We start from the raw sequence: 20,817 nt of genomic DNA, 5'->3' as shown, positions 1-20,817 counted from the left end.
AAACAGGCATCTGGGCAATCAGCCCTCAGTCAGCAGCTGGAGCCTGCAGCCTGGAGGGTCTGCACTGCCCTGCACCAACCCCCCCCATCTTGTCTTCACACAGTTCATTTGCAGAGGTTAAAGCTCCCAACCTCTCAGTGCACGCCTTATCTGCTTACCCTTGCAGACCTCTTATCGCTGCACACACATTACTGGTTTGCAAAATATTTGCAGGCTAGAGTTAAGCTGCAACAGTTCTGCAACCTCCTCACGTGCTGTGGCTTTGTGCTCACCTGCTGCAGCCAGGGCTCACAGGAGGGCACCTTCATGTACCATGGGGCAAGGTTGGACACCACACTACTGAGGTGACACTAGCTCTGTCACAATTTGCTGCACGTCACAGCACAGCTTCAGCCCCCAAAATGTTTACTTTGGCTGAATCTGCAAGTTCTGATCAAATATTAAAAGCTCAGCGAGGAGCAGAACATGGCATTTTCTGCTGGAACTGCACGACACCAGCTCTCCCATTGCAGTCACCCCACCAGCTAATTCATCCCTGCTGGAATCAGGCTGGAACACTCCTCAGGGCAGCAGCAAAGCACCCTGCAAGTAATGGTGCTGAGCAATGGCAGGAGGTGGGCACTTCCATGCAAGCTCCTCTGCTGGCTGGAGGGTCTTAGGAGGTGTCTGGGGAGTTGTTTAGAACATGAAAGTGAGGGATTGCACTGAGGTCACTGCAAAGCAGAGCAGAAAGCACAGGCTGCAGCAGTGCCAGTATCTGCTCCAGCCCTGTCAGCTCTGTCTGTGATCCATCCATGCACATCAGGAACAGGCTGTGGAGGGAGCAAGGGGAAGGAGACTGATGTTCACGTGCTTCAGCAGCTGTTAGGAGAATCCAGCTTCACAAATGTTGACCTTGTACATCTTCATCACCTGTGCAGTTGGGCTCTTCCCTCTTTACAATGTCCAAGAGGGGAAGGAGATCCAGATCAGAGCTGTGCTTTTCCACTGAGCTCCCCCAGCTCTGTACCACCTGGCTGATATACCAAGCTCCTACCAATAAAGACAAATTAGCATCACCAATATCACTCAGAGCGTATTTAATTTGATTCATCTCTTTAAAAGGACTGCAGAAATGAAAGCTGGCATAGCCCTGAACTGCAGCACAGAAAAGGGAAGGAGACACAGGTTGGTCTGGTTTGTTTGTTTCAAAGGCAGGTGAAAGGAGAATGATGATTCCTCCAGAGAAGCAAGGCAGGGCATCTCTGGTGGACTCTGTCCTGCTGCCACCACTCATCAGCTCTGCTATAGAACCAGTAGCAGGATTTCAGCCTGGACATGGATTAGTTTTCATCCACGAATGTGCTCTGAAATAGCCTTTTTCCCCATACAGCTGCCAACACTGAATGCCTGTTGCCCTCAGCTGCATGCTTTCCAGCAGAAACAGCAAAGTGGAACTCAGAGCCAAGAGGCTGAGATTTTGTCCTCTCTCCTTCTAGAGCTGCAGAACACTCCCGACTGCCCAGCTGGCAGGGTGAAGGCAGGGAAGCCAGCAGCCCCATCTGCTGGACCTGCACTGCAACGGACACCAGAGTAAAAGGAGGACACCAGGGCCCTAGTAAATGCCATAGGTGGGCTCCTTGGTGTCTCGGTATCTGTCCAGGTATCTCAGAGGCTGATGGCGTGGGAATTTTAATTGTGGAGGATGGTAAAAGGGCGGCCGCACAAATTCAAACACAGGCTCTCTCATATCTGCAAAGGGACAATGGAGAACTTTAACAAGACTTCTCAGTCCCCCATCCTCCCCTCCCCACATGCACATGAGACCAGGGCTGGTCAAGAACACTCTGGTGAGGCTCTTCCTGATGTTATTTTAAAAAGCTTATTCAAAATGGCCTTTTAGAGGTTGTTCCCTCAGACCGCTGTCAGTCTGGTGGAAGACAGGTCTGTAAGCACCAGGTCTGTGCTGTAAGAGATCTTAGACAAGTGGCTCAATGACAGCCAGGACCATGCAAGAGCTTACAGCCACAGCTCACTCACTGAGGCTGTGTGTGATACACAGGGGCACGTCCCAACCCACGAATGGGCCCACAGTGCATTACTTACTGAGTAGCTGGTGGAAGATCCAAGTAACAGAGCTGTCCCACTGGCACTGGAAAAACGCCAGCCCTGCTGGGGTCATGTCATCCTCGTGCTTTCTGTAGAAGTCAAACGTGCTAAAGGTTCGCATCTTGAGGCTGTAGCTGGAAACAAGACACAAGCACAAGAACTGAGGTGAACCTTTTTTCCTACATTTGGCTAAGCAACAATTTCCCCACGCCATCCCAGAGTTTATAGCACAGAAGTGCAAAAGGCAGTCACCAAAAGAACATCTCCCAGCTTCTCCAGCTCTGCACACAGCTTTTCTCTACGCAGGGGAAATCAGTCTCATAACAGCCTGTTTCACAATAACAGGACTCAACAGCACTGGGCTGGGGTCATGGCTTCAGGCAACGCATAAACTCAAAGCAGCCCAGAACATCTCCACAAACTGGAAAGAATTACTCTGCTACAGCAGTACAAAGCTTGTTGTAATAGGAAACAGGTGCTAAGCCAAAGGAAGCATGAAACTGCCTAGAGAAAGCCTTACCATGGCATCGGCCGGACATCCTCGCTGAAATCTATGGGGCGGTCTTGCTTGAAGAGCAGAAAGATGAAGCGATGGTAGCCAGTTCCCATGGCAGGGAAGGGGGGCAAGTAATGGCATATCTCCTTGCCCGACTTGATATCATTGCCTGGAATGTTTGTCCTGAACACAAACAAATTTATTTCACTAAATATCCATTCATTTCCTTCCGTTGTGACCAATAGTTCCGTACAGGACTGTGGGTCACTCTGAACTATACTTGGGTTTGACTTATGTGTTGTTTGACATGTCAACAAATAGTAAAAGTTGATTTCACTGGAAGAACAACCAAACTCAGTGATTTGAATACCAAGCAAGCAGTAGCAACATTTGGAACTACTGTATCTTCAGCAGGACCAAAACCACAGAGGTAAAGAAGCTAATGGCAAAAAAAGCAGGGAAAGCAATGGAACTGTCTTAACAAAAACTTACTCCCAACCTGCACCCCACAGCAATAACGTGCAATACTCACACCAGCCAGTGGAGGTACTCCGAATCAGTGTCTCTTAAGTGTCCATCTGTAAATGCACACAAAGGAGAAACAGGCCTTAGTAGCAACTCAGTGTTTGCCTCAACCACAAAATGAGAATGACCAGAACCTACTCCAAGGGTGGGGGCAGCTCAAAACCTCCCAGTGTTCTTTTCATAGCAGAAAAATAATTTGTTATAGGACTGAGCTCAAAACGAGGCACAAGGAACTCTACAGATGTCACTTCAAGATGGCATTGGGTCAGCTGCTTCACCTCACTGTGCCTTGGTTTCCCGGGGTGAACAGCGTGGATTGCCAAGCAAGAGGAGAGCTTGCAGGTAAACAAGTGACTGGAGTCAGCAAACTACTCGCTCTATACTGACAGAAGTCATGTTGCATCACTGCCCCATCTCTTCGCTGCTAGATTTTAGGATGCTACAAAATCTCCTGTGTATGCAATCCTTTGTATAAACAACACTCAGAGTTCTGCAAATATCCACTTTCTGTCTCACAGGTGACAGAAACACTCTTAGAATACACAAAGTAGAGAAACTGTAGTTCCCTTTCCAGATACAGCCTTTGAAGTTGTTTTCTGTACCTGGAGCTTAGGGGACAGTCCCTACTTAGCAGGTATCATGTATCTGATGAAGCCAAAAGAGAAAGGAAACCAAAAGCAGAATGAAACAACATAGTTAAACATGTTTCTGAGAACTCACCTGGATTTGTGAGCAACAAAGTCCAGAGAGTGCCTTTATCTGCCTCATATGACACTTCAGGGGGATTGGAAGCCTAAATAAAAGACAACAGAAACCACTTGAACAACTTCCGTTGAGATCAGATCTAACTGTAATGGAAAGAACATGAATTTGTCATGGGCACAGTCATGACACAGTAACACTTCCAAGAGAGCCCCAAGAGGGATAAGAGCCTGCCAACAGGCAACAATCCTGTCGCAAACTTCAGTCCTTATCACACCCAAGAAACATACCTCTTTCACCACAGAGGAAATACTTTTGTAACAGAAAGCTCCCAGAACAAACACCAATCAGATGAGTCTGACAAAAAACCAGAGCCTTCCCATGGGAAGCCCTCACACACCTCTGATGGAGTCACCATGTTCCCATAGTAGACTGGTACCAGGTGCTCATCTTCCTGGTTGTATCCCACCTTCAAGCTAACCCAGGGGGTGAAGGTGGCCCCCTGCAACAAGTCACGAAATATCCCATAGTGCTCAGCCAGGCGCTGCTTGTGGAAAGGGCCGCTGGTCTTCTCCCATTCTGCTCTGACCTCATCGAGAGGAATTAGTGCTGTGGAGAGAGAGAAACAATGCAAGAGCTGCTGGGGAGAGGGAAAGGGCAGGATGGGGGCTGGTAGGGCACACACCAGTCCGGTGCCGTGCTGCTCTCTCCATCTCGATGTTCTGGTGGTTCTGCTTCAGGATTCTTTTCCTTTCCTTGAGTTCTCTCACCCGCAGCACCTTCTCACGTGGCAGGCTGATGTCAGTCTTCGGCTCTTTAGAGAGGAGTAACAACACACATGAAAAGTCTGAATGCTCCCCTCAAAATACAAACTGCAAGAGATTTAGAAAGTGTGGGAAAGAGAAGCAGACCTCCAGCCATCAGATACTTGATTCCACCACCTTCTTCTGCTCCCTCCTCCCCAAGCTGGCTGCATCCTCAGCTCTGGTAGTTTGCCAGCTGTCAAGCAGGTCTGGCCCCGGGGCTGCTCAGCATACAAACCAAACTGCAAGCAGTCTAAAAGGTCTGTTTTCAGGTTTTTCTTGAATACTGTAAGCGCTTTAAGAAATCCCCACTTTACTCCATTCTATCTTTTGGAAGATCCTGGTCAGTCCCCTTCCTAGGAAACGGTTGTCAGACTTTTTATGTGCTCTGATAACAATAGCACAAGAAGAAGTGCTTTTTTTTAATATAGGGGAGATTTAGATGAGATGTGAGGAAGAAATTATTCACCCAGAGGACAGTGAGGCCGTGGCACGGCCCAGAGCTGTGGGTGCCCCATCCCTGGATGGGTACTGGTGGGAGGCACCCAGCCCAAAGCAGAGATGGTGCTGGGGGGAGCTGTGAAGTACCCTTCCAACCCAAACCATTCTGATTCTATGACTTTTCTAAAAAAAAACTCTGTGCTCTGCAGAAAGATCAACCTCGTGCCAAAGCATTTCATCAACAGACCAAGCCTTAGAGAAAAGCCACTGCAACATCAGTCAGCAGCTCTGACCCTCAGGGACAGGGCAAGGCCCGGCCCTTCCCGCACTACCTGGCTCGGGGTTCGTGTACTGCCGGTACGTCTTCCACCACCGTGGCTTCCTGCTCTCCTTCTCCGCCAGTTTGAAGTACTTAGTAAAACTGCGGTATTTTTCCAGCGCTTCCAAATTGCTGACGTCGATATCCTCGTTCGGCATCGGGCCCAGCGGGGCCGCCCGTTTGCAAAGAGCAGCTGGAAACGGAAAGAGCCTTCATTATGGGACGGAATGAGCTACGCGGCGCCCGAGCGAGGAGCAGAAAGGCCGCAGGCTCCCCGCCTCCCGCCTCGCATCGGCTCTTCCCGAGAGTCGCCCCACCACACGGCCCCAAGCAGCCTCGTGCAGGGAACCCGGGCCCAGCCCCGGCCCCATCTCACCCGCGGTGCCGAAGGCCCGCCCGCTCCAGGCGCCGCGCAGCGCCGCGCTCAGCAAGGGCGCCGCCATGATGCGCGCCGCTCCCAGCGGAAGGCCCCCGTTACCACAGCAACGGGGCTGCGCCGCTCAGATCCTGGCTTGAAAGGCCCCCGCTGCCATGGTAACGGGGCCGCCCGGCGCAGTGCCTGTCTAGAAAGGCCCCGCCGCCATAGCGATGGGGCTGCCCTATGCAGGGCCTGTCTAGAAATGTCCCCACCTCCTCCCCCACAGGGTCGGGCTCTCCCTCTCGTCCCCAATTACATCTCCATCTCTCTTTCCCCGTTTAGATTACTTAAGTGACCTCTATGCCAAAAGCGAAGCCAAAAAAGAAAACATTAGCAGTGCCCCTGAGTGATGAAGACCTGACACGCTTCAGAGCCATGGGGAAGGGCTTCACACTGTGAACACTCAAGAGTTTTTAAAGAAAAGAAGGACAGATTCTTTAAACAGATATTATTTATTACTTGTTTCCTCCCCCTCCCATTTGCATAGTCCAGCTCTCAATGCACACACATCTCGAGAGTAGAATAGAGATGGCTCCTCACACTGACAGAGGTGAAGTGTTGTAGGATGCCTTCTTCAGGGTCTCCAGGAAGAGCTGCTCATCCTCCAGGAAATTGCGGTCCTGAGAAGAAAAGATGCTCCGAGCTTCACCCTGCCCTGCTCCCAGCCCGCTGGCTCAAAGCCCCTCCCAGTCCCACTCACCTGCTGTGCCCTGTGCTTCAGCATCAGCAGTTTGGCATAGAGCTCCATTGAAGCAGTCGTGTCCACACTGCTGTGCCCAGGCAATGTCCTGATGGGAGGTGGAAAACCTGCAATGAGAGCACAAGCGTGCAGTCCCCTTGCTGTTAGAGAGAGGCAGATAGGGGCAAAAGAGTATCCCTTTTTTGCTTCCTGAGTGGGGTCCTCCCCAGCCTCCCAGAGCAAATGGGCTTTAACCCACCTGTATCTCCCTTTACTCCCCCTCTTGGCATTGCCCTGGCTCACAGATCTCAACAGAACTCCTTAAGAGCATGAGAAGCAGCCAACATCAACTCATATCTGATGTTTATACTGTATATAAACAGCTAAAACAGTCCCCAGTAGTATCCCAATATTTCTGAGAAGTGAATTAAAAGTGCAGCAGCTCCTCAGCATGCCCCTTTCCGCCAGCAGTGTGCAGAAGGCCTTACTCAGCGTGCTGGAGAGGCCCTTGGTGGAAGCACTCAGATCCTGGTCTGTGGTCAGCAATAGCATGGGGTTGTTGGGCAGCTTCTTGTGTAGTTGTTCAAGCTGTCTCCTCTGGTGAGCCATGCTCAATCTCTCCTGCCCCGTCCCGAGGAGAAAGGGAGAGGTCATTGGCAAAGGTTCAGATCCTTGGCTCGGTGGCCCCAGGCTAAGAAGGGAGGGTGAGGTGACATTACTTGTTGTAGGTGCTGTTCTTGCTGCTTGAGCTGCTCCAGGTGCTGCTGCATGACCTGCAGCCTGGCCTGGTGCTCAGACTCTATCCTACATGCATCCTGCAGGGCTCGCTCTCCTTCCTCATACTTCTGTGCTGAGAGCTGCAAGGCAGAAGATGGGGAGGAGGGAGACAGGAACCCTCACTGCCCTGGGACAGAGTGCCTTTGTGCATCCTCTCATTTCCCTTTCAGGACAGGACCAGGATGCATGGCCTCAGGAGGGATGAGACACCCTGGCTTTGCTGCCAGTCTGTGTGCAGCTGTGACTCGCAGCACAAACTCTCCACCTACCTTGTTCATGTTCTTGATCTCCTCCTCCTGCTGCTGGATGCGCAGTGCAGCCCCTTTCACCTTCTCCTTCTCCAGCCTCAGCTCATGCCAGGCTTCATCCAGCAGCTCTCTGTCCCTCGCCAGCTGCTCCTCCTTGACCTTCAGCTCACGGCTCCGTATCTTCAGCTCTGCTTGCTCCTAGGATGGACATGGGTGCAATGGATGTGTTACCAGCCCCCTCCTGTCTTCCCAAGCAATGGGAGTCATCTGCTCCACTGAACTGCTGTGCACCAGGTCTGTGGTGCAGAGCAACACCAAGCGGTGCCCTCAACCATCCACTCTTGGGGCCCAGGGCCCAACAGAGCTGAGATTGTACAGACACACACACATTACCTCCCTGTTAGACCTTAACAATGCAGTTCTTGCTGCACTGTCTGTGCCACATCCCTTCTGAACTGCCTCAGGAGGGATCAGAACTGACTCTAGATAAATCTTCGTGTCATGGTGAGGCTTTGTTTAACCTGTCATGTGTGTTTCCTTTCACCTGACTTCAGATGTTTATAACAGAGGCTGTGCTGCTCAAACTCCTCATGGGCAAAGGGGAGAGGACTGATGTGACTGATGCCAATATAAGTCAACACCTAAAACTGGCTGGCAGGAGCTGCCCTGGGAAGACCCCAATTCTCACCACCAGACACGGTGTGACGACTCCATCCTAAACACCTGAAGCCAGCTCTGAACCTCTCCCCATGTCCCTGCAGGTAGGATCATGGGGATCCCTGCTGCATGCCAGGCAGTCCAGGTGCTACAGGAAGAGGCTCTGCTGCCATACCTTGGCTAGGCTGATGATGGTGCCCTCCCTTTGGGAATCCAACTGCAGGGCTCGCTCAATGTCACGCTCCATCCGTTCCTTGCTAAGCTGCTGCTGGGTGTGAAATTCAGCCCATTCAACGGCCAGCTTCCGGCGCTCCTCTGAGCACTTCTGCATCACTGACTTCTGCTCCTCCAGCAAAGCACTCTGGAGAACACCACAAGAGGGAGATAGACAGCACTAAGTATTCCAGCCATAGGATTTTCTCCTTTAACCCATCTCTGCCTCTAAACCCCACCTGACATCTACAGGCTGGCCAAGTCGGTTGCCTAGTGTGAATCCTGCATAGGGAGCTCTGGCCCCATGCTCCTTGGAAACAGACTCCATCACACAATGCTCACTCCGGCCTCTTGCACCCCCGTGCCAGATAATTGGTGTGACCATGATTCACTGCACCACAAGGTGTGGGATTGAGCAGGCAGAGAACAGAGGGGAGATGAGGGATGCTGTAGCCCAGAATTCAGTTTTTCACCCACCATACACCGCAGTGCAGCCCTAGACAGATTCATGAGATGTGAAAAACCTGGAGATGACCCCCTGACCCCAACTCACCTTTGCCCTCTCCAGTTCTGCCCGCTCCATAGAAAGCTGCTGGCTCATCACTCGCCGCTGCTCCTCCAGGGAGCGTTGCAGAGACTCCACTTTGGATTGCTCTGCAGTTGCCCTCCATCGCTCCTGGTCCAGGCACGGAGGAGAAACAAATGCCATTCACAAGCTCCAAATCAGGGATCTCCAATGGGGAGACATTATCTTCCCCATACCCAGAGGGCTGACCCAGACAGAGGACAGGCTGTGTGCTCACCTGCTCCAGCAGCCGAGTCTGCTCACTTAGCCTGGCCTCCATTTTGGCAATCACCTCCTGGAGTCGACTCCTCTCCTCTTCCATGTCCCTCTGCTGCTGTGACAGCCTGTCCTGGAGCACTGGGGAGAGGCAGCAGCAGGGCTGTGAGCTCCAGGGTTCTGCACGTTCAACCCACACCACCCTGAGTGCACCACCACCACCCTCTCCAGCATCCTTTATCATGTTGGGGTTGGAAGCTCCCTCTGTATTCACCATATTAACAAAGAAAAAAAAAAACAGTGTGGTTTTGTGCTCATCATCTTCTGCATGTCCCCAGGACATTGTTTTGTAATGGGGAGACACTGAGGAATCCAATGACCACAGTAGAGAGAGCTTTGTCAGTCTAGGCTCCTGGCCTTTGGCTGGATCTCCTTATTTTCTGGTTGCAGGGCCCCTACAGCCCTGTCAGCAGGTGAAGGGCAGATGTACCCTTGAGCTGCTCATCCCGCTGTCGAGCTCCCATGGCCAGCTCCTGGGAGGTGGTGTGGTGTGTGGCCTCCACCTTGTGTGAGAGGTTGTGCAGATCACTGGAGAACCTTTCCATCTGCTCGATGACGCCATTCAGAGACCTGCAGAGAAGAGCAAGAGGACAGGTCACCCCTATGGGACGTGCTTCACATCACTGCCATGGAGAAGGGCATCTGTGGCTAGTTCCTGAGCCAAGGCTGGTTACTGCAGGACAGGGAATACGGTGGGCAGAGCCCAGTGTGGGGATATGATGGGGAGCACCATCAGTACCTGGTGTGTGAAGTGGCACTGGTCACTGCATCGATCTCCTGGTCTTTCAGCCGCTTCAGCCGCTGGAGCTGCTCTTCGTGGTCTTTGAGCATCTCCTGAACGGACGACCTGCAGGACACAGAGGAAGGAGCCCATTAGGGGATGGTGTGAACTGGTGCTCCCTGGGATGGGCACTGTGAAAGAAGCGTGGTTGTGGGGTTGAGCTGGGACATCCCACTGATAGTGTTCACATCTGGAATGGACTACATTTGAGGGTGATGGGTTTCTTTGCCAAAAACTGTGATTTCTCATTGCTATGGCTATGCGGATATCAGTGACACAGGGACCTGAATAAAAGGTGTTTGGGGGATGTAAAACATTTGGCTCTTCCTCTTTCAAAATACAGCGCATTCACTGTGAAATGATGTCTACAGCCAGGTCTTGATCTGCCGACCTGCAAAGCCAATCTCACTCCAAAATCCACCACAACCCAGTGCTTCGGGAGCCTGATTTTTCCTTTTCCTGTGTCCCCAAACCATCTCCTGGTTCCCTTCCCGAGATGGAGGAGACAAGACTAGCACCACATGCATGCTATGCTCACCTCTGCAGCTCTCGCAGCCTCTCCAACTCTTGGGCACTCTGCTGCTCCAGTGTGGCCACACGCTGTTTATGCTGTGCCACCAGATCTGCCCTGGCTCGCTCTGCATCCTGGCTCTGTGACAGCAGCTGAACCTCCAGCTGCTCCTTCTCTCGCCGCAGCCTCTCCTCCCGTTGCCCATAAGTCTCTTCCACCACCTTCACCCTGCTCCTGCCCAGAAACAGCCCCCAAGGGTGTTAGGGCAAAGAATAAGTGCTGTTTTCATGGCATTACCTGGCAGCCTCCATCCACATTGCTCATGGAGGACCTTGCAAGGAAATTGGTGTTACAGTGCGCATGGGGAAACTGAGGCACTTTCTGCAGACTGAGCCCTGAACTCTTCCACTGCTGCCCAGTAGGTATTCTAGTTGAGGACATGCCAGCAATGGCACTGGTCCCTCTCCTGTCAACAGTGGGACAGTGTTGGTGAGAGTAGATCCTCACTTTGGCTCAGCCATGAATCCCCAGTGGATCAGCATCAACACTGCTTTGTGCCTACCCACCCAGGGATGGATTTGGAAAGCCTTCTTGCAGTCCCACCCATGGAGGGAGGAAAGGTCTATAGGCAAGGATGTGACACAAGGGGAGGGTGGGTGAGAGTCCTGTACCTGTGTGCACTCTCAAGAAGATCCAGATCCTCCTGGTGCCTCTGCTGAAGGCTCTCCAGCAACAATTTGTGCTGTGTCCGCTCCAGCTCCAGCATGCGGACCTGTTGGACATGCAGAGTAAGTCTCTGTGCTGCCCTAAGGACAGAGCTCCCATAGCAGCACCTGGTGGCAGCAGACATTCCTGGACTGAGAGGTTTCTCCTCTCCCCTGATGCTGTTTGGAGAAGATATGGTTCATCTCCTCCCACTGAGTAACTTGTAGTCCCCCATCCAGCAGGCAAAAATGGGGCTCACCTGGCTCTCCAGCTCTGCCACACGGGCCTGGGCACTGAGCAGTGCTGCCCGACAGCCTGCTGCATCCTCATAGAGCTGGACTGTGGGAGCTCCTGACCTCCTCTCATGCACTGAGCCCAGAGGTGGGGATTCAGCCTGTGGGAAATGAAAGAGAGAAGATCGAGATTTAAGCATCAGTGGCTTTGTGGCACGGCCATCAGCTTCTGAGTGACATCATGTGCTTCACCTGCAGCTGCGAGGCAGCCTGGAGAGGTGTGCTGGGAATGGTAACCTGCAGAGACATGGATGCTCTCAGGGAGGCAAAGCTTGACGCTGGGGAGGGCCCAATGATCCCTCTGATCCTGCACCTCTAGGCATGGTCCCAGCAGACGTACCTGAGCAAGTGAGGCAGGGCCCTGTGTCCCTTGCTGTGCTGGGGATGATGCTGCAGGGCCTATAAGTTCAATGAATTCATCATTCAGACACAGCAGTGGGAATCATCCCCTTCCAGAAGGATGAGGGTCCAGGTCTCCCAGACAGAGCAGAAAGGCTCCTGCTCTGCTCCAGCAGCTGGCCATAGGGACACAGAGTCAGCCAAGCTGCTCAAAGTGGGCCGTGCTGCGACCCAAACAGACCCATCATGTGAAACACACCGATGTGGCTGGCATCTCTCAGGGGATCCCTCTTTGCAGGCTCTGATGGGTGAACTGAGGCTTGTATCACAGTGCTGAGCCAAGGGACTGGGTGCCTGTGTGGGCAGAGACACACATGAGGCACAGCATGGTGAGACACAGCAGTGTCCCAGCTCATGGTGAGATGCAAGGACATTACCCTGCATGGCATGTCTTAGGTTTAAAGGTGCTCCTACAGAGCTGCATTCCCTCTCTGTTACAGAGTCCCAGACCAAACCAACCAGCGTTGGCTACTGGCTCTCCCCATTCCCTTATCTCACCCACACAGCTGCTTGTTGCAGGACACCTCTCCCACTGAGGGTGTCTGAAATGAGAAGCAAGCCTTACCCAGAGCTGTCTGCACTAGCTGCCTTGTCCTGCAGGGCAGCTGCCTGTGGTGCTGCTTCCGTGGAGGTGGCTGGCTGGCTGCAAGCAAAGAGCATCACATGTGGTAAAAGCAAGGAGACAATGAAAGACGAAATCCTTTCCCTCAACACCACATGGGTGAAAGCCTCTGAACCCCTGAGCATCTGATGTGTGGCAGGATTCAGCCTTCTGGCTGCAAAGGAATTCCAGAACTCTACCATCTGTATCCCACCTCACTGCATCCATCACTTCCCCTGGGCAGCATCAGCTACAACTAACATCCCTGTCCAAAACATATTTGTTTGTCATCATATTGCCTTACAGTCCCACTTGAATGGCACAAGTCTGAGTCTGTGTCCATACAAACACAAACTGGAGGAGGTTTGCCTGAAATTAAGAGGAAGGAAAAGGAAGGGGACATTTGGGCATGAAAAAGAGAGCGCTCCTGGGGATGCTTTAGGACATCTTTGCATGATCCAGGGTAACGTGTGAAATCTTGGACACAAATGGAAGAAGGCCCAGGGGTGTGAGGGACTGTGGGATGGATCAGCATGAGAAAGTCCTGCACTGGTACCCCAATCTGAGATGAGAAAGATAGTGCTTAAAATGAATTCCTAAAAACTGAGGCAAGGCTTTTTGAGAGGCCCTCCTGGAGCTGCTACATGCAGAGCAAACAGGAGCCATCAGTCATTCCCTTACCTGGCAGGAGGGCTGGGGTCCAGCCCTTTGCCTGGGGTCTCCAGGGGCACAGCACTTCTCTCCTGAGCCTTCACCTGAGCTTGGGCCTTCTTGCGAGACAAGGCAGCACTCAGCCAGTTATCCTCTTCCAGTTGGTTGGGTTTGGACGTTGCTTCTTCCGTAGCCAGGAGCTGCTGGGAGCTCACCACACGACTGGTCTTAGTTGGAGATGGAGGCTCTGAATCCAAAAAATCCTCATCCTTCAGGCCCAGCCAGTCACCCCCAGCCCTGCTGCCCCGTGCAGGGCTCTGGCTGGCTGCAAGAGGAGGTTTGGAGTGTGGGTCTGGTTTTGGTTCACTGCTGTTCTCAGCTGAAAACCTGCTGCAAGGAGAGGGAGTTGCATGGCTGCCTGTGAGGGTGACCAGGGAACTCTGCCACTGTGGTCAGTGGATGGATCTGCAGTCACACACACAGCACAATACCTCACAGATTGCCTCCTGGAGGGACGGCCCTCAGGTGTGGTGGCCACTGTGGGCTGGTAAGCTCCAAAGACAAAATCCTCCTCGTCCCAAACTTCTTCCTTCTCTGTTCAGACAAGCAACTTTAAGTCAGCACCCAGAGGAGCAGCAGCTGCTAACACACCAGCCCTCCTGCTCCTCCCCTGCCATTCCCACTGGCATCACTGCCTCTGGGAAATCACAGCTGGAAACACCTCCACTAGAAACCTGTGAGCAGTGTGACTCCTCACTGTGGCTGGGAAAAGAATCTTTGCTAGAAACCAGCCCACGTTTCAAGGCAACTGAGTTACTTAGTAAATTACCAATCATCAGCTGAGCTGCAATAATTGTGCAAACGTTCCCAGCTTGCCTCCAGGCCACAGTATAACATTTTGTGTTAGCCACCTTCCCCGCAGGGCTGACGGAGGGTGAGCAACCCTGCTCACCATTGCAAAAAAGGGATTTCCCCTGTAAGTGCATTTAGATATCCATCTCGCTCTCTTGAGTCAACACCATCACCTTCCCAGCATCCCTGGCTGCGCTCACCTGGTTGCTTTTGGTACTTCTTATCCAGTTTGAACTCTTTGTGCTCTCCTGCACCTGGCCGTTCCAGGATTTTGGTGATGGAGCCTCGTCCCAGTAACTCATCCAGCTTGGAGCGGGCCGGTCGCACCTCCTCCCTGTTGGGGAAGAGCAGGAGATGGGTTTCTCCAAGAAGCAGGGCCATTCCCAGACACACAGCCCTGTCAGGGTGTTCTGACTCTTCTCTGCAAAATGAGGCTGCTCTGGGATCCAAGGGCAGAAGTGTTGAAATCCTCCAGCAACCCCCAGTATGTTGGCATCACAACTAATCCCCTCCTTTACTCCCATTCCTCCTGCATTGCCCAAGAATGCCTTACTCTTCCACCTTCTTTCCCTGCTTCTGGTCTCCTTTTTGGTCATCACCAAATCCCAGCACATCCATCAGGTCATCATCATCATCTTCAAATGTCAGCTCCTCCCTTCGCCGTGCTGGGGCTGTAGTGTGCAGGGGTGTCTGGGGTGGGAGAAGCTCTGTGGATAGGATCACAGAAGCAGAAGATTTGATCAGGGCTTTGTTATTTTATTTTATTTTTCAGAATAGCCCCGTCTGTTCTTTCTTCTCCAAGTTATTTTGAAATAGTCTTTCTCAGCAACCAAACCCTACAGCAAGTGACAGAGTGACTGATGGGACATTGTTTTGTAACGTGGGTTTTCCAGCTCTGTTTAACACCGGATTTTTGGCTTTGCAAGTTTCATATCAGGTAATTCCTGCCCACTGTAAAAGATTTCCCACTGCACCCTTAGGCCTTGCCCTAACCCACCAGCTGCTGTGTCTATCTCTGCAGCAGAGCAGATTTACTGGTGTGCAGGGACTACACAGCCCTTTAATATCCCTACTGCAGGAACAAGAGGTTCAGTACATAACTGCAGCCCCTGTACAGCTGGATTCGACCTGGAGGTGGCCTGATTCAGCTTTATCCTGGGCTGACAATGCCCTCAGCCACCTCAACCCCCACCCAATAAACTTGTGCTCATTTGGCAAGGCATGAAACAGGCTGGATGAGGTCAAATGTAAGAGCTGAGCTTCCAGAAAGGAAGGGTCAGTGCTGTAACCCGTGGCACACTGGAAATATCAAGCACTCAGTGAGCTGTGTTACAATTAACCCCGTCATGAAGTTGCTTTATAAATGACCACAATGATTCATAAGAGGTGGAACCAGGTGGCTTGCAATTTATTGATTTGGAACTCACACAAACTAATTGAAGTTGCCAATTTAATATGAAAGGGGTGCACTGAGCATCCCTGCTTACCTTTCTCTTTGCCCAGTTCTGTTTTTTTCTCCGGACTTCCTTCACTGCCTTTTGGAGATGGCTTCTTGGGAACATCCTGCTCCTCTTCAGATAAAAGCCCAGCCAAAGGATCGTTTACATCTAGGAATTTTACCCCATAGGGTAAATAGGATGATGATAATAATGGCAATACCAACAACAATAACAAAAGAAACAAAAAAGAACAAACCCAACATTATTTAGAACAGTTCTGCACTAAGCCAAGTGCTCCATAGCCCTCAGCTAACAGAAGAGGCAAACTGTGCAAAGAGTCCTCAGCTGCTGCCAGGCCTCTACATGTGGAAGAGAAGGGAGAACCTACCTTCAAAGTTAAATTTCTTGTACTGTCGGGAAGCGGGTGGGGATGAGAGTGGTTTCTTATCTGTCTCAGGTGCAGATTCTCCTAGAAAGAAAGGCCACAGCTCACTCAGAGCATGGCAGATAGAGATGCCCCTGTCCTACTCCAGCTGAAGGCTGCTTTTCTTGCAGTGTTCCCCCTCAAGCACCCCTATGGAGTGGGAATCTCTCTGGAGGAGCTGCCTTGCAAGCAGGGAAGGGGAGAAGTGCCTTGAGAAGAGTAGGACATACTGAGAACTGGTATATCTTTATTGTAACCCCTCTGGCTCTCCTTTCATGCAGAATGAGTGACCAGGAAAAGGAATTTGGTATGCAAATACCCCATACTTGTTCACAATTAGGCTGTAGAAAGAGGAGCAGAATTTCCTTTTTACCTTTCTCAGGAGCTGGCATCTTCCCTGAAGTTTTTACTGCTCCTTCTGAGGTGTTACATTTCCCTGGGCCTTTCGTGGCTGCCTTTCCCAGCCCAGAACTGGGTTTTGACATTCCCAGAAGATCAGCTTCCATGTCATCCATTTCCTGGAAAGCAATAGGATGAGGATGGGAGCTGTGTGAGTGATGCTAATGCCCCAGTGCTGCTGTTCCTTTGGTACAACACTGCCTATCAAAAAGGGGTGTTTCACATCATAGAATCACAGAATGGCCTGGGTTGAAAAGGACCACAATGATCATCTGGTTTCAACCCTCCTGCTATGTGCAGGATCACCAACCAGCAGACCAGGCTGCCCAGAGCCACATCCAGCCTGGCTTTGAATGCCTGCAGGGATGCGTTTGCATGAGATCTCTGCTCTCATAGAGTTCCTGTGAAGGTGATGTGTTTTGCTCCCTGCTTCCCCAGTCAGACCCACTCGCCAGATCACTGTGAGGGGCATGCCTTGGTGAGATGGGCAGGAAGGCTGGGGCTGGAGGCTGTGATATATGGGGCTGAGTACTTGTGAACTTACCTTCAGGGTTTGCAGCACAGCTTGTGGGTCTGCATCAGAGATACTAGATTCCTGCAAGCCAAAGAGAGGAGAGATCAGATAGACAAACTTTGCAAGCTCCTCATCCCAGAAGTAGTAGACTGGAGTTCAAAACCCAGATGCAAATGTAGACCATCTACATCTACTACAGCCCTAAGTAAACTGCTCCAGCAGTTTACATCAGAGCCCTGATTCTCTTCATTTCATGAAACTACCCGTTCAATTTCCCCTGGTGCTTTCTTTATACTGGAAACCCACTGTGCCTTGATTCCTTTGCTTAGATCCTGCTGTCCCTTGTAGAAGCATCAGGAACACCCAGTCTGTTACTTTGGGTCCTTCCCATGATACTTTATCTGAAATTCAGCCAGGAAGAAGGCTGGGCTGCACTTGAAAGCTCTTCTCCCATCATCTACCTACTCTCTTATCCCACCTTCTTTACTCCACAGTGATGCCAGAGAGGGCATAAGCCAAACTTCAAGGTTCCTCCCTGACATCCCATCGCAGTCCTGGATGGAGTGATGCCAGGGCAAGCTTGGCCTCACTCAGCCCCAGCCCTCAGGACACCCTGGCTCTCTCTTGAAACGTTGGGCTCACCTCTGCAGCTTCCATGTCCTCTGCAGGGAGCTTGCTAAAGAAATCATCCTCCAGAAATGACCTGTAACACAAGCCTTGGGTTGAGCATCACCACATGTGAGCTGGGGAAAATGAGGCTGAAAAGAATACTGGCAATAAAGACATTAGTGCTGGGACCGCCGTATTTAAGCAAGAGCTGTTATAAAATTTACAGAATTTGTATAGGGCTGGGAGACACCCAACTCTTTCTGGAAAAGCTTCAGGCTCTGAGTTCCCAATTTCCAAAGGGATCACAGATAATTCTCCTCATGCAGTTTCTATTGGGACAGGAGGGAAAGGTGGAGGAGCCAGGGATGGTGCAGGACAGAAGGACATGGGGAGCACAGAGAGGCTGCATGCCAAAGGAACTCACTTCTTACTGGCCTTCAAGCTGCTGCCCTGGGCTCTCCCACTGCTGACACCAGCTGGTTGGGAAGATTTAGCAGGGCCTTCATCTGGAAACAAGACAGAGAGAGATTAGGATGATAGACATGTGCATATTGGAATGCCAAGGGGGAATTTGCTGTCTCCTCGTGGGTCAAAAAGGTTTTAACTGAAGATGAACTTCATTCTGCCTCCTCAAGCCAATGTCCAACCCTGTTCAATGGACTCTGAGAAACCATTTTCTCAGCTCTGCTCCCTGCTTCATCCCCTCTCACATCTGGAACCCTCTTGGAGAGCAATGGCTCTTGCACCAGCTCCTCCTGCTCCCCAGAAGAGTAACAAGAGTGTAAGGATGCAGCCCTTCCAGCTGCAACTAAGGCATATTTTACCATCATATCCCAGGAGGTCACCCAGCACGTCATCAATGGAGCCTAGAACAAGACAAATTAAAGGAGCTGTGGCAGGTGAGACCACCAAAGCAGATGTAAAAAAGCTTCCTATTTCAGTAAGCCTTGCTCTTTTGAATTCCCCCAGAATAAAGGTTTGATCTCAACCATCCTTTGTCAGTCTAAAGAGAATTGCCAGGACCAGGACCTGACTCAGTATTTGATGGATGCATGGTTTAGCTTCATTTAGCCAGAAATAATATTTCTTCTTTCCACTCATCCACTGGCCACAAGCAGCCCTTAATCTGTGAGCTTGTTCCCCATAGTACCTAAGGGCCCTTGGGCAACCCCAAAAGCACTGCTATAATATCCAGAGCTGCAAAATGCCTCTTAACAAGGACCTCTGGAGCAGCTGTGGGGAAGAACTGAAATAAATGTGTATGTTCTCCCCCGGATTTGGAAAAATCCCCAAGAATGCACAATACACCCAACAGCAGCTTTCAGACAAGGAACATGAATTATGATTTCAGCAGCCAGGACTGTTGTGTGATTAGTGAGTAGTGTGTGACCCCCATCTGCTCTGTTCCTAGCAGATCAAAGCACCTTTGGGTGGTGGAAGGAAAGCACATAGGTGTACGTACCTCTTAAACTTTTCTTGGATTTTGTAGCCTAAGGAGAAAGGCAAATTTCCTTGTTACAAAATGAAGATGTGACCTGGGCTTTCCCCACACACACTGAGCAGTAGTGAAGCCCTCCCCCTCTCGTGCTGTTTGAGAAATAGCACATGAAACGTGGGGGAATTAGAGAGATATCTACAACTTTTGAGAGCCCCAACGTGCACAGCCCCTCCTGGCCACCAGCTGGGAAGAAGCCTCTGGTCCCAAGACCTATTCTGCCTCCCCACAGATGTGCCAGAGCCATAAAACTGGATTTCCCAGGCCTGCATTGTGCCGTATCACACCTACCATCGCAGGAAGTCTGTTTTCCTTTGCTCAGGGCAAGTTTGTTTGTAGGTTCACCTGAGCAGCACCATCAGCTCTCAGGGGGTCTGACAGCATTGCTCACATCCACGCCAACCTGCAAGGATAGGAAAACGCACTGAATTGCTTAGTTGTACCTTTGTTAAAAAGTTTTCCTCCTGCAGCTTGCAGACCGTCTCCACGCCGCTCAGGCTTCTCTAAGCCACTCACAAAAGGCTCAGTGGGAGTTTAAAAGAAAACAAAAACAAACCCCAAACGGTGTTTCTACAGGGAACGTCCCACTGGCACCACAGAGCTGCTCTGCAAAATAACCCCCCACGCTCCGGATCCACAGCACCTGGGGATCCCAAACAAGAGGCACAGCCTGTCCCACTTCTGCCCAAGCAGAAAACAAAGCATCCTGAGCAGGATGAAGCCCCCAGCTTTCAGCCCAAGACTCCCATCCCTGCCTCCCATCACCGCAGCACGCACAGCCCCCCCGACACGCAGCATCCCAGAGCTGTGCTCACATTGCTCCTCTCCCCACATCCCCAAACTCCTGCCCACAGCATCCCACACCCAGAGCACCGTAACGGCCTCCCGCATCACCCCGGACACCCACCAGCCCCAGCTCTCAACCCCCACCCCGAGTTCAGGAAGGCCCAGCCATTCCTTTCCGTTTCCTCGCAGCCTGCTGGGAAGTGTAGTCTGCCAGGATACTACAGCTCCCAGCAGCACCCAGATGCTGGGCAGGCACATGGAGCCCAACAGCCACAGAGCCCACACGGAACCCTTGTCAGTTGGGGCTGCAGCTGGGCCAGAATGCGTTCAGATGGGTTACGGCTGCAGGGAAGAGCCTGCAGATGCCACAAAAGCATCTCTTACTGGGATCAGGCATTGGGATGGAGCAGGGAGGGCCAAACCTCCAGCAGCACAACTCACCCACTCAGGTCTTTCTAGCATCAGTCGGTTCCTGACTGATAAAAGCAACCACCTCACACCCAGAGCCCACTCTGAAGCAGCCAGACACCAGTTGAAGCACACAGATCCGAGGTGCTTGCAGGATGCTGTGCACCAGGGCACCCAGCTCAACACGTGCTGCTGAAGGGCTTTGTTTCAAAGCAGTGAGGCACCCAAGCATGGCAGCCACAGCCTTTAGGCTTCGAAGAACATAAAGGTTGGAGTGACGAACCTCAAAGGATGAGCTCGCTTCGTAGTGCTCCTTCTGCTGGGGCTGCTCTTTGCAGCTGGGACAGTTTTCTAACTGAGTGACAGTGAGCATCAAGAGGCAACGTTAAGCAAATCAAATGCCAGCAGTCGCTGCAGCAAGGTGCGCTGGCACTGCTAGAGGCAACTAATGAGTAACAGTAGAAATTTGGGTTGAAAAAAGGCCAAAGCTGAGGTCAGGAGAAAGCCAGCCCTACTCCTGAGGTGCTCCAGCTTATTTAGCTTGTTGCTTCCAGTGGAAGACAGGTATTTCCCCAAGGTTTAAGATCTCAAATCCCACAGACCCACATAGTACTTGTGGTGTCCATCCATCTGCAAGCGTGGGATCCTTTTACAGCCTTCATCAGAAGGCCACATTTTTAGGGGTACACCACTCAAATATATATATACACACATATATACATATATATACAGCTTAAAGTGTC

At 51.5% G+C, this 20,817-nt stretch overlaps 2 protein-coding genes across 15 annotated transcripts; both read right to left on the bottom strand.

Moving 5' to 3' along the window:
- Nucleotides 1–1,455: 1,455 nt before the first annotated feature.
- On the bottom strand, nt 1,456–5,878 carry MRPL38 (mitochondrial ribosomal protein L38). Its single transcript, XM_031599070.2, has 9 exons — nt 5,751–5,878; nt 5,388–5,567; nt 4,497–4,625; nt 4,212–4,420; nt 3,830–3,902; nt 3,117–3,162; nt 2,609–2,767; nt 2,086–2,222; nt 1,456–1,731 (listed from the first exon to the last, which is right to left on the bottom strand). The coding sequence occupies exons 1-9, from the start codon at nt 5,815–5,817 to the stop codon at nt 1,595–1,597; spliced, it is 1,137 nt and encodes a 378-aa protein (XP_031454930.2). The 5' UTR covers nt 5,818–5,878; the 3' UTR covers nt 1,456–1,594.
- Nucleotides 5,879–6,223: 345 nt separating this feature from the next.
- FBF1 (Fas binding factor 1) lies at nt 6,224–20,083 on the bottom strand. Of its 14 annotated transcripts, none has more exons than XM_090122179.1 (31): nt 19,788–20,071; nt 19,172–19,283; nt 18,848–18,875; nt 18,210–18,251; nt 17,810–17,891; nt 17,419–17,479; nt 16,807–16,857; nt 16,237–16,381; nt 15,828–15,908; nt 15,488–15,607; nt 14,555–14,707; nt 14,201–14,338; nt 13,640–13,742; nt 13,179–13,535; nt 12,462–12,539; nt 12,096–12,190; nt 11,838–11,896; nt 11,690–11,734; nt 11,464–11,598; nt 11,171–11,271; nt 10,527–10,733; nt 9,947–10,054; nt 9,638–9,777; nt 9,170–9,288; nt 8,920–9,042; nt 8,329–8,514; nt 7,518–7,694; nt 7,191–7,328; nt 6,960–7,092; nt 6,493–6,599; nt 6,224–6,412 (listed from the first exon to the last, which is right to left on the bottom strand). In XM_090122179.1, exons 2-31 carry the CDS (start codon nt 19,172–19,174, stop codon nt 6,329–6,331), a joined length of 3,399 nt encoding a protein of 1,132 aa, XP_089978305.1. In that variant the 5' UTR covers nt 19,175–19,283; nt 19,788–20,071; the 3' UTR covers nt 6,224–6,328. The 14 variants fall into 14 exon arrangements, with proteins under 14 accessions (XP_089978305.1, XP_089978300.1, XP_089978302.1 ...); XM_090122174.1 differs by having other exon boundaries at nt 13,179–13,538; nt 19,788–20,070; XM_090122176.1 differs by having other exon boundaries at nt 13,179–13,538; nt 19,811–20,070.
- Between the last annotated feature and the right edge of the window lie 734 nt (nt 20,084–20,817).

This window comes from Phasianus colchicus, chromosome 20, assembly GCF_987193195.1.
Source record: "Phasianus colchicus chromosome 20, bPhaCol1.hap1.1, whole genome shotgun sequence".
NCBI classification, from domain to species: Eukaryota; Metazoa; Chordata; class Aves; order Galliformes; family Phasianidae; genus Phasianus; species Phasianus colchicus.
This window is presented reverse-complemented; position numbering and strand designations above follow the sequence as displayed.